This window comes from Manacus candei, unplaced genomic scaffold (assembly GCF_025592945.1).
Source record: "Manacus candei isolate 608988 ecotype Guabito, Panama unplaced genomic scaffold, ASM2559294v1 h1tg000015l, whole genome shotgun sequence".
Taxonomy (NCBI): Eukaryota; Metazoa; Chordata; class Aves; order Passeriformes; family Pipridae; genus Manacus; species Manacus candei.
The window spans coordinates 11,032,616-11,046,754 of record NW_026138063.1 but is presented as its reverse complement, the minus strand read 5'-3'; the positions used below and the strand labels follow the sequence as shown (position 1 = coordinate 11,046,754).

Here is a 14,139-nt window from a genome sequence, read left to right as displayed (position 1 = left end):
GGTTGCGGAAAAAGGATATTAAAGTTTTCCTGCTTGGCCTCCACTACAAGTGAATTAGTGTAAAATATGAGATACATATTTATAACAATTATTATTTTATTTAAAGAAAGGATGTGGAAAATCCATCTGCACAATTGCATGTGTCACTCTCACACATCCTACAAGTTTTGATTCAAAATTAGCAAGGCTTAAAAAATAATAAGCTAAAAAAAACCCTCACGCCATAAAGCCAAGCTCTTAAGTGGCCCAAAAGACTGATCTGTTTGAGATGGTGGTTTAGACTCTAGGGCCTGTTGACTAACAGTAGGAGATATGAGAATTGTGGGTACTGATCCATATTTATCATGATACAGGCTGTCCTGACATTTAATCTTAAGCCCTCTATGGGGAGGCTCTGATGTTGACCAGCATCTACACGGGCACGCTCACACTTCTAAGATGGGAGGTTCTTCCTAAATTGGCTTCCATGCGAAGGGCACCAATCCCTGGCTCCTGAATTATTCACAGAATTCTTGACCTGAAGAATTTGTGCCCATGGAAACTGAAACCCCCAAAGCCTTCCCTCCTCGTGACAGGGCTGAACCAATAGGAAAGGACTGATCCGATATCCAGAGCTTGTGATGAGTTCTGCCAGTCCAACGTCCTTGAGCGGGCATTAGGAAAGGCCAGCAGCAGTGGGGACTGTAGGTGTTTGCCAAAAAAAATCAGTGTTGAAAAAGTCCTGAACATGCTGTACCAGTGATGGCAACCTCTGTATGAGTAAGTTGGCAAATGGTTGTGCTCTGAACTTTCAGATGCTCTTTGCTGGTTTCCTACATACCTGGGAGTTCACTATGAGAACGGTAGGTGTATCTAATCCTCATTAAGCACTTTGGTATGACAGTAGGGAAAACTGATGAACTTGTTTACATGTGATAACAGAACCATTAGAAATCCACTAGACCTCCAAATTTAGATCTGAGGTACTTGTAGAGACACTCAGTTTATCCCAAGTCCGATTTTAGCTGATGTAAACCTAGTCAACTTAGTGTACTTTGGAATTTATATGACCAAACCCAGAAAGCCAATGCTGGTTTAAGTCAGTTGGCTTCCGTTTGCACATAAAATGATGCAACTTTATTATGTTGACAAAGTCAGATGTGATGGGTAGAAGGGAACCTATTATTCACACCCCAGCATAGGAAACAGTGTGGGAGACTTTTGTCCCAGTGAAAGGCTACAACTTACAAAAGTTGTAGCCTTCATCTTCAAAACAGAACTGCAGCAACCTGAGACTCAATGTGACTGAGACTTCAAACATTTTGGAAATAGTTCTCATTGTTTTCCATTGGTCTAAGCATCCCCTTTGCAGCCTCTGCACAGATGAGGATCGACAAAACAAAATGCATTATGTAGCTTGTGGGAAGTCTATAACCCATGTTCTAGACCAGATGACTCCAGATAGGTTTCAGATCCATGTCCAAACATTAGAACACCTGCAAAAAAGTCTGAATTCCAGTACTGCTACAAGAGAAAGTAGCCTCTCCATAAGAAAAAGAGACTGGCATTTTGTAAACCACAGACTGATGACTTATGAACTTCTTTTCATGCAGATGAGCCTTGCCTGAGGTATTCCTATCTAAGAGGGACACAAAATCAGTAAATTGCCATGGGAAAACAATATTAATACATCATTTTACAGTGTTATTTCTCCTGCATATTGTTTTGTTCTCCTCTGTCCTGAGAGCACAAGCATGAAGCCACTGCACACACTGATCTCTTGAGAGTTTAGGCAATATTTACTCAGCCAGACCTCTAGCCAAGCTGATGTCAGTTGGAGAATCTTCTAGTCAACACACACCTATTGAGATGTGACCCACCATGGGTCACAATTAGACCATGCTCCAAAACATCATTCTGTAAAATGTATTTGTTCTTCTGAACAGTTGCAATTTTCCTAGGCCAGAACAGCTCTTGCAATCAGACATTTGCTGGATGCACACCATTTCTACTTGCTGCCTAGCAGCTGTTATTCATAGCATCAGGACTTTGGTCATTTACAAAGGACTCAAGGTGACAAGTCAGTCACCTTGTATTCCCTCCTTAAATAAAAGAAAGTTGTGCTGCAAAAGGCAACAGGCAACAAGACTGTGTGTGAACACTTGCAATTGTACAAAACAGAAGGAAGCAGAATCTGGCAGACTTGCAAAGAGCTTAGTTACGGCTCCTCATCCACATGCCCTGCTGTAATCAGAGCAAAGAAAAAACAGAAAAACCACCAAGATCCCAAGACTAATTGGCTTTCTATGATGTATTGTTTTTGTTTAAAAGACCAAGCCACACTCAGGTCAACGGGCCTATGAACAAAGTCCTTTACTCATGACCAGGCATGACCAGGGCTAGCTCAGGGCACAGATCTGTAACCCCAGAACAGCAATGTCCTCTGCCCTAAGTTTGGAGTTGGCCTCTTTTCCAATGCCTGTCTCTGACCCTCATGCTGAGATTCCTGAAACTTGCGTTACCTGTGCAGTTTTTCACCTAAACCCTCAAAACCTGAAAGTTTGTGTCTGCCCTGCGTGAGTGAACAGAGCAGTTTCCATTCCTCGCTCAGAGACAGCAGTGCAGAAAGAGACCAAAAGAGTTTAAATGACAAGCTTTCACTAGGAGCTGGCCATATAACTGACACAGACCTTCTGGCTCTCCTCAGCTGCCCTTCTGAAGGAGGGATGCCATGGAGATGGCAGTGCACCAGCTGTGCACATCTGCAGTGCACATGCTCCACTTTCTTCACCTTTTGAATTCTGCCTGCGAAAAAATAGTAGAAATAAATCTGACCATAAACAACTCCATTTTTTGGTCCCCTCCCCTTCTTTTTGTCTTGCATGGAAATTGAGGTTATGGTTGCTTTAGCATCAGTAGTGGCCTAATGGTACTACACAAGCACAGCACACTGAAGCCTGTGCTTTGCCATTTTATCTTTAGAAGAAGACAATGCTTTTAGGTATATATGGATAAATGATGGAACACTTAAAAATGTCCCACTCAAACATCCACTGCTGTAGCCATATCCTCCCCAGTTCTGTCCTCCCACTACGCCTTCCTCCCTCCTCTAAGCGCACACATCAGATTTGCCAATGCTAGAGACAGTCACACTTCACAAGACCATGCAGGCATCGAAAGCTGGATCGGCTGATGTGAGATGTCGAGATGGAGAATAGGAAAGAAAGGAACGCCATTAGAATCCAAGGTCCTAGTAGTATCCTGCACTATATATATATGTATGCACACACACACATTTGCATGTGCACTTTAAGATTCTCACTAATTTCAGCCATGAGACAGCAACAAGAAGCAGCTGCCCAGCTCATGGAGATGACAACAAGAACATATGACCAGAATCAGCTCCACGTTGGCAATGACGATCACTAGGACTTTCCTGTCCAGGAGAGCTGGCTGCATATGACAGTCTTCTGCACAGCATAAAGGACCCACATTAGAGTCCCTTCTAAATGTCTCTTTTCAGCTCAGCCAGACATAATTCCTTAGCTCATATAATAACAAATAAACTCTTAATTAAAAAGTGTGGAAAGTCAGTATTGTCATGTCCCAGCCATTCATCAACACAAGTGAAAATTCAAGGTAAAAGGCTTCAGGCTTTCTGCAGCTTTTTTTTGGAAGTCAAATGCTGAATTCACTTGTCGTTGAGAGCAAGCATATAATGAGGAAATGGAGACATTTTAAAAGCTGGGGTTTTTTCAAGTGTAATTTTAAATGACAACAAAAGCCACTAAACGTCCTCCCCCCAAACTTTCTCTATTTCTGACCTGCACTCACAAAGACTGCTGCATATCATCTGCCCAGTCAGCCCCTGACAGCACAGACAGAATCAGAACATGCACTGAGCAGATAGCAAGTTATTAACCTCTCAAGGTATTGTCTGGAACCAGAACTTGTTGAGGAAATTGTATATTAAAGTTGAACACTGCTGCTAACTGAACACAGCCTGATTCACAGCTTTAAACAGACAGTTTAGCATGGCTGGGACAGTAATTTGGAAGGATCTACAAGAGAAAATAATTCACACCCCACATCCAACTGTCTCTCTTTAGCAGTGTCTTAGGCTGTGAAAGATGGTTGCACCCACACCTCCAAACTCTCTACAGAAGGGTCTGCTATTGCCAGTGTGTTTTACTGAACCACTGTGCTCAATGGGGAGATAAATTCTGTCAACTGTCAAAACCCAGATAACCTACCTGTGCTGTCACCTTTTGACCCTGGTGCTGTGAACACAGTTGTTCAGGGGGTTGGCTCTTAGCTCAAACTTCCAGAAGTAACTATTTTTACATCTCTGTGCATGTCTTGGCAGACACACAATAAAAAAAAGCAAATGAGCAAATTCATAAATGAAAGCTGGTGACAAGGTATCAGATGTTGTCTCCCATCTCCCGTTTGCATCCACAGTGACCCTCTTGCTATTGAAGTTTTCCATTTCCCTCAATGGGGCTGGCTCACGCAGGGCCACAGGACAGGCACGGTGCTTTGCCACTCTCTCCTGCTCAGCTGACAAAATCTGTGCCAGCACAGTGCAGGCAGGTGACATCTCAACTGCAGGTTTCACAAATCAAAACAGGTTTACTCTCAGCTGCTGGTAACATCCCAAATGTCTGCCGGGGCTGGCTTCTCGTGATCTGCCTGCCAGTTTGGGATGACAGTCTCCTGACTTTTGAGCACCACTTGTGACCTTGGATTGTAGCCAGAAATGTGAAAACTGTGTTCAGGTTTAACATGACATGATGAACAGCAAGGTGCATTTCGAGACGTAAAAACAGCGCAGCTTACTAAAACCAGCAGGAAAGTTTGGCTACTTCTGATTATTTTCATTCTTTTAATCCTCTCCTACCTCTGCACCACCGAGAAACACACTGTATTGATTATGCTGACATTGACAGCAGAGCTGGATTTTTTTTTTCCCACATCTCAGATGAGAAAGTGCGTTATGATTCATCTCACAGAATCTGAGTCAAAGCAATTCCTTTATAAAAAAGAAAAACCAAACAGTTTTGATGCATTTCCATCAAAAGAGAAGAGGCTAGAGAACACTCAGCAAATGAGGCAGTCCTGTTTAATTCTTCTTTTTACCACATTTCATTCTCAGATAAAATCTGGCCTTTCCCCCCACTGAAAATAACTCATTTTGAGTTAATGACACTCAAAATACCCCCAAAAGCTACTGGCAAAAGACAAACCACCCTATCAAAAAAGACAGCATGAGACAAACGCTACCAAAATGCCACACCCCCGTGGAACGGTGATTGCTAGACTGGAAAGTAACAGATTACTATGGTGAATTATCAATTTTCCTTACAGCCTTGAACTATCTCAATGCAGAAGTGTGATAACATTAGTGGGTACATCATATTAACAGCAGTTAAAGATACCCAGTGTGGTCCTGGAGCACTTTTTCCCCCCTTTCTTATTTCCATAGCCTTGTTATTAACCCTGGAAAATAGGGCTTGTGCTCTACACGCTGGGAAGAGCCTTCAGACTGGTTGTGATTTCTTATCAGACAAGGCTTACAGGTCCATTTTGGTCGATTTTTGCATAAAATAAAAAGTGTGGCTACAGCTTTGGGTAAGGCACAGAACTTGAAGGAATTCTAGGCTCAATTCCCACATTGCTACTGGATCTCAGCATGACTCTGGGTGACTCACCTAAACTCTGCCAGTCAGCCCCTTGTTTGTAAACTAAGGATAGTAATTTCCTGGTCCTTGCCATATTTTCAGTTTCAGAGCTCTGAGGGATGTATACTGTTTCCTACTCCATGTTTAATTTGCACATAGTACAGCATGACCACAGCCTTGCTGTCAGGCCTTGGATGTTACTGCAGCACAATGAGCCAAAATATAACATAGAAGTAAACTGCAAATTTAGTGCATCCACCTTCAAACAATAGGTGAGCTGTTTTCAGTTTTAAAAAGCAAAAAAAAAAGGGTTCATTTATGCCAGATTAGGTACACAACCAACTCAAAACAAAGAGAAACTAAACTGTTTTTACATTATTGGGACAAAGATTTCTCTGGGACTGTATGGCTGGAAGGGTTTCTAACTCCAGCTCCAAAACTGAATGTTTGTACCTCACTCCACAACTCTGCTATAAGTCATGACAAAAAAAAAAAAAGTCAAGGTTTAAAACACTCCAAAGCTCCATCTGAAAATTATTTCTACAATACTAGAGAGTCCAGAAAAACATTCTGATTCACAGGCACACATACATACACCCCCCTCTTAAAATACCTGTACATGAGAATTTAGTGCTTATGATACCCTGGATGGAAATTCCCGGTTTCACTCATCTCCATAAAATACATCTAACAGGAGGAGAGGGAGAACCAACCTTTTCCATCCCATATGCCCTAGATGAACAGCCTGTCTTCAGCTCCTGGTCTCATCAAGGAGATTCCCAACCAGGGATCCTCCAGGTACCACAATTAATGGTTTTTAGTCAAGTGATGACATACCCACAGAGAACCCCCCTGAGACCAGCCAGCTCATTTCATGTGGGGCCAGAAGGTAGGTCCCACTTTCACTTCTTACTGATGTGAGTTGGCTATGGACTAACGACCTGCAGCCAAAGACTTGGTGGCTCGTTATCAATTCTTCAGCCATTTCAGTCCACAGAGAGTTCACTGTGGGTACGTAAGTTTATCATGAACAAGTTGGCTTGTCTTTAAACTGCTTCTCAAACTAAGGTAGAAAGATTTGGTTTGTTTTCATGTAGGACTATTAATTTTTGTGGGGTTGGCTAACATCCTCATCATTGTTCAAAGTTTTTTCAGAAAGAGGTTGAGGTTTCCCATCCATTTGTACAGTTCCTAGCACACTAAGAGCCCTATCACAACAGAAAAAATATCTACCACGCTCATAGATTATTTTGCTTGCCATGGCTATGTAATTTTTAAACATGCTGGAGAACTCTGCAGAATATAGCTGTACTTTTGAAAGAAACATCCCTGATACTTCATTATCACATTTCACTCCTCTTAGAATACAGTAGGAAATTGTCAGCTTTTATTTACTGACTTTTGGGACAAACCTAATTCCAATCATGGCCTAAAACCCATCTCTCTTTCACAGCACATAGACGATCACGGAAATCCCTTTGATAAAGTGCTACCTCAGTATTCTGAACTTATTCTGCATTAAATAATTTCTGCATCAAATTAGTTCTGTTCAAAAGTAAAAGTATGTCTAGGTTGACTGCCAGCAATTCAAGCTAAACTAGGGACGTAAAAACACAGAGGAAGTCATGCTGCTTGCTACCTATTCCAGCTGGGATTTTATCACCTAAAGTAACAGAGGGTAATTTTGGGTTTGATGCAAGATTTAGATCCCATCTGTGAAGCAGTGCTGGTGTCTGAAGAGATTGTGCTTCAGAAACACTCATGATGCAAAGTCTCAACCACTCTTGTGTGGCTAAGAAGAGGAGAAAGGGAAGGTAAGTATCCTGCTGTACCAGGTGCTCAGGATTTACAGAAGTGCAACTTTCCCTCATTCCCCACTGCTACATCTGCTGGATCTTCATTAAGAGATGTGCACTCGAGCCTTTATAAGGCTATGATCTGTAGCATAAAAAGACCTAGGTGATCCTCTTCACAAAACATTTTTCCCACAATTACTACAGAGTAGAATGGATTAGATCAACAGCAGGAAGAATCAAACTTTTGTATCCATTTACAGTCCTTCAAATGCTTGAAAAGCAAATTAGACCAGCTCACAGCCACTTGCCTTTCTCATGGCCAGAATAAATGCACGTAGATATGGTATATTTTGCTCTCCAACCACTCACTGGCCTCCTTTTTGTCTCTTCTTACTTTGGAACTGTGGGTAAAAATTTACCCTCTAGGTGAGATTATTCTTACACATTTTCTCTCCAAACTCCACCTGGACTTGGTGTGCAAGGATGCCGGCAGGCATAGGGCTCCCTGAGAGGAAGCTAGAGGGTGGTGGCAAGTACTGACAGAAGTGAGACTGAAGAAACAGGCTCTGAAAGCCATTTACCAAGGTAATTAAAGCCTCTGGGGAGCAGAGGGAGGGTGACTCCCCTTGCGGCAGGCCACAAGAGGGCTGCTGGAGGTTGATGGTGCCGCACTATGACCTTCCCGAGCACAGGTTGCTCCCAGCCTTTGTAGCCTGTGTGCGAATGCTGGAACATGGCTTGAACATAAAAAATAATGACTTGAACTACAATGGAGAAAAGGGTCCCCATTATATGTCTGTTCCTCCTGCTTTTGTGAGCGGTTATATAACAGAAAATGACTGTCGGCTCATCAGCTGTTGAAAATCTAACCTACTATTTTCTGACCCAGATGTTGTTTAGATGAAGATGTACACCATCTTGCACCAGAACCCCTGCCTTTAAACAAAAGACATGATGACACATCACATTACATGGCAAAATTACAATGCAATTATGCTTTAGTAATAATAATATGCTTCATTTAATGATAACCTTTTCAGAAGAAATCTAGTACAGGCAAAATATGACAACTTTCAGTTTCTTTTTCTTATGGTAATTCAGATGAAACCAAGAGGCTACCTGTGCCTCTTAGAGGCTACAAATATATCTGACCAAGACAGAAATGCGATACAGACCATGTTCAGCTTAGAGACCCCAGAATGGTTCAGCACACAGAGCTTTCCAGAGTCAAAGGAAACAAAGACACCATGAACCAAAGGAAGTTGTACCTGGACAATCTAGTGTGCTTCCTTATCTGAAGGTTCTATTCCTCTACCATACTCTATGCCATACCATACTTGGACTGCTACCTGCTAAACTGTGTCCTGCCCCTCGAGAAGTAAAATTAGGGAACGCATTCGACACTGTTTGGACATGAGGTCTCTGGCCCTAGTGAAGGATTTTTAGCTTATGAATGGAAGCCTAATGGAGACACAAAGGCACTGACAGGAAAGGTTGACAGAGCCCTGAGAGATTCAATATGGTGCCACATATCATTCTTTAATCTTAACTGTGACATGGCATCTCAAAGAACCATTGGAGACAAAGACTTCTCAATGGGAAGCACTCATACAATTGCTGTTGTTAACCACCTCCTGAAAACTGGGTGAAAAGGGAAAAAATTAAGTTTAGAAAGGTAAAATGATCTGCCACAGGTCTCACAAGAGGTCAAGATGAGGAGCAGAAAAGGAAGTCAAGCATTCTGCTTGTTGGCCTTGCTCCTCAGCCCAACACTGCACCATCTCTCCCCTTGTCAAAGTCTGGGAATACAGAAAATACACATAAGAAAACCACATATCCTGAATTATCATCTGTGAGATAAATCAAGGTCCCTTTACTGCACAAACGGAGTATTTCCAACAGGACCATTTCAGCACCTCTCTTCTCCCCATGTGCATTCCTACAGCACACTGGAACTACAAAAGGAGACTGCTATATTATTCAATACATAAAACTGGTAGTTCCTTTGGTAGCTCTGAGCTACGGTAAAATACTAGTGAGAGTCTGTTCCCACCAGCCAGGGAAACTTTGCTGTGAGGAGTGACTCAGCTGGGATATAGTCCAGAAGGCAACAGGAGATGAGGGGCCCCGATGGCACTTTTCCAGTCTTAATCAACACTGTCTACATGGTGATAGAGACTGATAAGCTGCCAGAAGTCATTTCTTTCTGTGAGACTTGAAACAGTGGTCCAGAACAGTTGTGATCTTTGTGTGTGTGTGTATTTTGTCGGGGTTTTTTTAAATGCAAAATCAAGGGCTGTAATTTCCCATGGCAGCAAACAAACAATTCTGATAGTTTCATTCTAATCTCCTATAAGTATCCATTTCTCCTCTCTCAACCTTAACCAATTTCCACTCCACAAAGTATTATTTTTTTCAACAAATCAGACATGCCTGTCTACAATAGCACATTTATCAACAGGGAGGGCTGTGATAGAGAGAAACTATCCCTCCTGCAGAGTGCATAACACATTTGGGAATCCTTTCTAATAAAAAGGGATTTGATTAAAGACAGCCAACTACCACAGATCAGCAACTGAATCAGCAGTAAAGAAAGAAGAGCAGCTTAGACTTAAAAGACTTCAATCTGCTGATCTGCCAAGGACTTCCCAGGAGAAGTCACTCTATAAGTCACTCCAGAATCTACAGGAGGGTAGGGGGGGACATACATCAAGGATTGGGGTGCTTAGACTTACTATAGTAGTCTGGTCTTAACAAAATCAGGTTAGGTAGAATACGCAACATGAATGTTTAACTCCTAAAAACGTACAGTGATTTTTTTTTTAATTATTATGCTTAGTGATGATACCTCCATGCTTAAGCACTGCCTTGCCAATGGCAGCTAGAGTATTTCCCAGTGGCTGGATTGTGCTGCTGCGACAAGCCTAGGCAACAGAGCTGTCAACTGTGATCTTGCTGCTCTGAAGTGTGTCTCCAGCATGCTGCTTCTGGCTCCCACCATGTGCCCCGGCTCCCTGGGAAGGCAGTGAGATCCATGCCATGCTGCCAGCTGTGTGTATTTCCATGAACAACAGTTGCCTAGAACAGTTCCCCCAGCCTTGAAACCACCTTCAGTAATTTATACCCAGGGAAGCTGCAGAGAGGTGCAGTGAGCACAGACTGGATGGAAGCGCTGGCTGTCCTGCTCCTGAGCTCATCTCACTTGGTCTGCCAGCATGACCAGCCAGCATTTCCAGGGCAAAGAAACAACTTCAGTGACTCCTAGTCCTCTTCCCTCCCAAGGAACCTCCACTCTGCCCACTGCTGGGCAGATTCTGCTGACTCCAGAATCAAGATGGCTTGACTGAAAACCAGAGATACAGCAAGTGAAACCACAGAAGGAAAATGGTTAAGAAAAAGATTCCAGAGTGCTGACGGGCCAAGTAAAATGACCTTTCTCCAGTCTGACAGTTCAAATGTAATTATTCCAACAAATTATTTTTATGACTTAATATAACGCCTTGCAGCTTTCTAGCAAGGTTAATTAGATTCCTCAATTCAAAACCTATCTGCACTTAACCAACTTTTAATATGCTGAAATCCAGTTTTCTAAATTCAAACTAATAAAAGTGATTAGCTGACAGCTATCTGGTATGCTACAATTACCATGGCAGTTAGACCTCAGGCATAAGATATTTAATGCAAATCAGAGTCAATGTCTCTGCCCATTTGTCCTTTTTCTGATTATTTGATCAATGTGCCATATGAATCCTGTACAGTCCACACTACCATGCTAAACAAATACAGCACAAGGGCAGGGATATTGTTTGAGACAGTTAACCAAAGTTGAAAGACTCTTTTTTCCCTCCCACACTTAATTTGTTCTTTCCACATGAGCACGAAGTTACTGAAAGGCACTGGCTGACAGCTCGAGTAGAGATGGGTATTGAGTTCTGACACAGCCAGAATTAGTACAGAACTCCCGGCCTGCACTGCCATATCAAAGGGCTTCATCTATTGTGACCATCTTCCCCCAGGGAGGAGCTTGGGCTGGAACAAACCTAGGAGGATGACAGCAGCCTACCACTTTGATGGTATCCAACCATAAAAAGCAGTTGTGGTCCAGCATTATGTATCTTGTTAGATAGATAACGCTCCTAAATGGCTGTGTGGGGCATAGCATGCTTAGAAAGCTGAGGAGATGATCAGCCCAACACATGGTTCTTCTGCACATCAGGAATGTCGAGGCTGGATACTGCTTCAGAGACGAACTTCAGTAGCATACACTCAGTGCAATTAGAAAAGCAATCAGGTGCAGTTGGTAATTACACATCATCTGCCCAAGGCAGGACTAAGGTTGTTTGATTTGCATCTTCCACCTTTCGTCATGAATGATCATTCCATCTTTGATCATGCCACCACTTAAACTCTGGCAAAACCTGTGAATGCTCTGAAGCCTCCTTTCCATTTTGTTGTCTCCTGCTGAATTAAGAGCTATTGGCATGGCATTGTTCTGACCTCTCATCTGATAGCCAAATCGATGAGAGACTTTATGTTCCAACCGTTTGAGCTATGCTTCCCTTTTGGATGAAGAAACTTTGACGTACCACCCTCTCAAACAGAGCAGAGCCATCTTAGGCATACAGTATTAGACTGCAAAATCCGAGCTTTTCAGCTTCATAAATACAAGTGCTAAACAAAACTAAAGCTTCACTTCAGGAAGCAATTTCCGAGCTGTGAGGAAAATTAATCACTAGAACAGCTTATCAGGGTAGGTGGTTGACTCACCATTGCTCGAAGTCTTTAAGATAAGATTAGATTTTTTTTTTTTTTAAGTCATGATTCAATCATGTTTCTGGGACAAACTGAGAGTAAGACATTAGGCAGTATAATGGAAAGGTCCTTTCTGACCTTGAAGCCTGTGCATCTCCAAGTTCTTTGTTCATCTGCCTACCTTCCTGGGCTAAAACGTAAACTGGATGGGCTCTAGTCCATCTACCAACTCCTGCCACACAGTTCTGCATTAAGAAAATTACTATAATCAAATCTCATGCTTCAGGGCTTCAGCCGTTTGCCTAAAAGGAGAAGGAAAGAAGTTTCTCCCTCTTGCCTGCCCAGTTAATAGCTAAATGTTATGTTTATCTGGTTGTTGCTTCATGTTTAAAACATCAGAGAGTGAACCCAAATGGCTATGGGTAGAGATGAAGTCAAACCCATCAACACAGAAAATGCTCTCTGGCTATTCTCTATTCAATTAGTCATTCCTGCTCACACCTCAGATCAGTGATAGTCATCAACTCTGATGATTACTAATGTTGACAGAGAAGACATTTTGGTTGTGAGGGTGGAGACCACAGAAGGTAGAAGGCACTGATGGACAATGGGGACTGATATCAACTCCATCTACAAGGGCAATGTTTGTTTGATGAGAACATCTTAACCTGCTCGTGTTATCAGATTCTTGCCACTGCAAGATCCTCGTTTATTAGTTAAACCTTGGTCCCACCTGCTTTTGGATTAAACCTGACCACAAAAGTTTCTTTAAGCCAGAAATGTTCTGGTCCATTCAAACTCTACAGCAAATAGAGCTAGGGAGCAATCTAAATGAAATTTTTATGAAATTATGAAATAAAGGAAGATAAAGAACACAAAATGAATGGCTTGCCCCAGTATTTAACTTTACAAACTGTAGCAGTTTGTTTCCTAACAACACTATTACCCAAGCCTGTAAGAAACTAAACATACAGGCAGATGCATCAAATGTGCCCAAGACTCTCGACTTTAATGCAGAGTTCAGCCCCCATATCACCTATGTTTCATATAAAGGCAAGATATACATTCTATACCTACAGCTGCCTAAGATAATTCTGTTCTACATCACTTAAGAAGGAAATTAGACAATTATGTTTTTCCAGGCAAGGAAGATGATAAGGTTATAAGTGAATCAGTTCAGATTTGTCTTCCTTGTGCTCGTTAGACCCAGTTCTGGGCTAATAGGTCCCCATGTATAACCACCCTGATTGACTCAAACTGGATTTCCTTTTTATGTGTGCCAGCACACAGAAAATGAAAATCCATGCCTTAGAAGCAGAACACATTTACGCTTCCAGGTTTTTTGCAGCTGCAATGAGAAGGGAGCAATGGGGCAGGCAGGCAAGACAGCACACCACACCTGAGTTCAGACAGGTAGCCAAGGAGCTGGGGACAGATGGTGTGAAAATGAACCAGACACTGAAAAATTCAACTTTAAAACCAGAAAGATTACAAACATACAGTGAGTGAGCATGAGATTTATGCTGAAATTACAGAGGAATTCCTATGGCTGATTACACTTCCAGCCCAAGCGTGGAAAGCACATCCATCAATACCAGTGTCACTACGTTACCAGTGCAGCTGCCAGAGGCCTCCCCGTCACTGCACCCACTAAATACGGAAGAGAGCTACAGACACTTGTGACATGGCTCACCAAAGTAGTCATCAGAGGGAGGATTCTCCATGTCATACAGCATTTTCTTGGTCAGATGCTCCAGCTCATCCTCAGGCCTGAAGGAGGGAGTGCTTGATGCAGGTCCAGAGCTTGGATATCCACTCTGGAAAAAAAGGACAGTGTGATGTGATGTGATATAAAAGCATTCACACACAGTAAGAGGGTCTATTGGCTGTTCAGTGTTGAACTTCATTCTTTGTCTTGTTTTTGCTTTTTT

The 14,139-nt window shown here is 42.4% G+C and overlaps 1 protein-coding gene across 11 annotated transcripts in view; it reads right to left on the bottom strand.

Annotated features, from left to right (window-relative positions):
- Positions 1–14,139, bottom strand: part of LPP (LIM domain containing preferred translocation partner in lipoma) — a 331,679-nt gene that overhangs the window by 68,471 nt on the left and 249,069 nt on the right. For all 11 annotated transcript variants that reach the window (XM_051782312.1, XM_051782316.1, XM_051782313.1 and 8 more), the window contains one exon: positions 13,902–14,025. In XM_051782312.1, coding sequence (XP_051638272.1) covers positions 13,902–14,025 — 124 coding nt within the window. The remainder of the gene's footprint in view (positions 1–13,901; positions 14,026–14,139) is intronic.